Source organism: Oncorhynchus gorbuscha, unplaced genomic scaffold (genome assembly GCF_021184085.1).
Source record: "Oncorhynchus gorbuscha isolate QuinsamMale2020 ecotype Even-year unplaced genomic scaffold, OgorEven_v1.0 Un_scaffold_552, whole genome shotgun sequence".
NCBI lineage: Eukaryota > Metazoa > Chordata > Actinopteri > Salmoniformes > Salmonidae > Oncorhynchus > Oncorhynchus gorbuscha.
In genome coordinates this window covers 361929-364200 of record NW_025745383.1, presented here as the reverse complement: position 1 = coordinate 364200, position 2272 = coordinate 361929, and the positions used below count along the sequence as shown (strand labels likewise).

At 46.8% G+C, this 2272-nt stretch overlaps 1 protein-coding gene across 1 annotated transcript; it reads right to left on the bottom strand.

The window, feature by feature from the left end:
- Positions 1-200: 200 nt before the first annotated feature.
- LOC124018631 (immediate early response gene 2 protein-like) lies at positions 201-1850 on the bottom strand. Its single transcript, XM_046333969.1, has one exon. It carries the CDS (start codon positions 1685-1687, stop codon positions 1082-1084), a length of 606 nt encoding a protein of 201 aa, XP_046189925.1. The 5' UTR covers positions 1688-1850; the 3' UTR covers positions 201-1081.
- Positions 1851-2272: the final 422 nt, after the last annotated feature.

The following is a 2272-nucleotide window of genomic DNA, read 5'->3' as shown; positions in this document are numbered from 1 at the left end:
TCTACTTACTCTTATTATAACCATTTGAGCCTGAGGAGTATTGCCTTATGCGGACCTGGACCACATATTGGGAAATGTCTGTGTGGTTCTGTGTTGTCTATCAGCTATCTCTATTTGCCCCAGATAAATGAGACGTGTGTGTGCAAGCTTTTCACTACTATTAGGTGAGAGAGAAATAGAAAACCAGATCAACAACTAAATACAGTTTTAGAATGTTTATTACAACTCTGATATAAATTTGAGGTCATAGTAAAAATAAAATAACAATCTTTATATAAAATAGCTTATTTCACAGTTCATACAACATTTCACGTAGGCTACTTCTCTGTAGTTATTATCACATTTGCTTTGTCAGTGCAGCATATTGAACAGGTGAGACTGGTGTTACTACTGAACATTGTTTATATGTTATGTATATCATTTGACACTGTTTGCTGAGCACCATTTCAGTACAGTCTCTAGCACAGTCCCATTCATAGTCATTGATCAAAGTCCAGTGGGTGACTGTGTGCCCTCCCCTGTTGTTTTTATAGTTTTACCCAGCAGAGTGGGTTATTTCCTGGTGTGTCTCTGTGTGTTGACCGTTGACACGTCAACTTTAATCATCTGTTATCCGTTTGGTGTTTTATGAGTCATCCCTCTCGTGCTTTATGAGTCATCCCTCCACGAGCTATGCGTCAGGAACGAACTGCCCTGGAACTTTTCCACTGAAACACTTTTTCTGTCTCTGAGTTTCACCACTTCCTCAAACTTTCCAAACACAGTCACTGAGGTCTGTTCGAGTCTGGTCTCGTTCTAGTTTGTGAGTTGCTCTTGTTCTCTCTCTGTTTCTTCTTTCTCTTGTTCTCGTCGAGACACGGCTGAGACCCAGTTCTAACCTGGTCCCCGTGAGGGCGGAGATATCGCACCCTGGCCCGAATAATCCCATTGTCCCGCGGGCTCGCCAATGTAGGTCAACTTCCTACTGACCCGTCATTTAAACCTGGATTTAAACTGGCATCTCCACCGGTTACCGGAGGTTAAGATCAGTTCGAGCATAGCCTACCAACAACAAAGCTCCATTCAGAGCCGTTTTCACAGTTCAGAATGCCGCAATGGCCCGGTTTGAGTTTAGGGACAGGGTGGTGAAAACGTCCCCGGCGCGGCAGCAGTTCCTTCCGCCGGTTCTAAGCACCCTCTCCTCCCCCAGCTCCAGTGAAAGTCTCGCTCTCTTGCTGGGGAGGAAATCCGGCGCGACGGACGCCTTCCCCCGGCGTTTCCTGGAATGCCTGTCTGGGCTCACAGGGCTCCGGTTCTCTTTGTCCTCTACCGTCTCCTTCCCAATAAATGTCCTGGTCTTGCATGCGCCCTGAGTGGCCTCAGAGTCACTAGACATGGGCTCCTGGATAGTTGGGGTCAGCGGCGACTCAGGCTCTGGCTCGAACTGCGACACCTCCACATCGACTTGTTCCCCACTGGCAGTAGTATCCATCGCAACCTCTGGTGTGACCGGGACCAAGTGTGCGGTTCCCAGCTCCTCTCTCTCCTTGGCCAGGCAGGCGGAGTGGTACAGGTCCCGGGCGGAACGCATGACCACGGAGAGCAGCAGGCTCCGGTGTAGCCTCATACCTCCTCGCTGTGCTCGGGAGGCGTACAGTTTACTAATGGACACTGCCATGATCCGTTTGGCTTCAGCGCTCACGTCCATAGTTCCTCTTCTTGGTAGATAACCGTCAATTACGCACTGTTCGGTTGACGGTTGGAACAATAACTTAGAGCGTCAAGCTTTAGAATACTATTCGATACTATTGTGTGTTGAGTTCTTCCTTAGTTTACAACTGTCACCAGCTGGTGTACAACAAGATAATGAGAAGTCCAGAGTAACAGGGCGGTGTTATATTTCCACTCTGACGTAATGAGCCTCGAGCTGCTTCATTCCTCCTTGGTGACAGGATAAACACGCCCTGCCCAGACCTTCCTGCTCAAGCTTAGTTTCCTGCAGTAGATACCGTATGGCTGTCTACCTTACAGCATTACATGTATGTAACCTAGACGACCTCCTATTGTAGCAACCGGTTATAAGTAAGCGTTTCACGGTGCAGTCTACACCTGTTCTATTCGGCGCATGTGACAAATAACATTTGATTCGATGTTTTACGCGTGTTGTTGGAAACGCAGAGATCAATATGCTGTTTGGGATTTGAATAAACTCAATAAAAATAATAAGATGTTATTCTAGTAAATTAATTGTAATAATAACATAACAGACTACCTGTGTTGTTGGAAACACAGC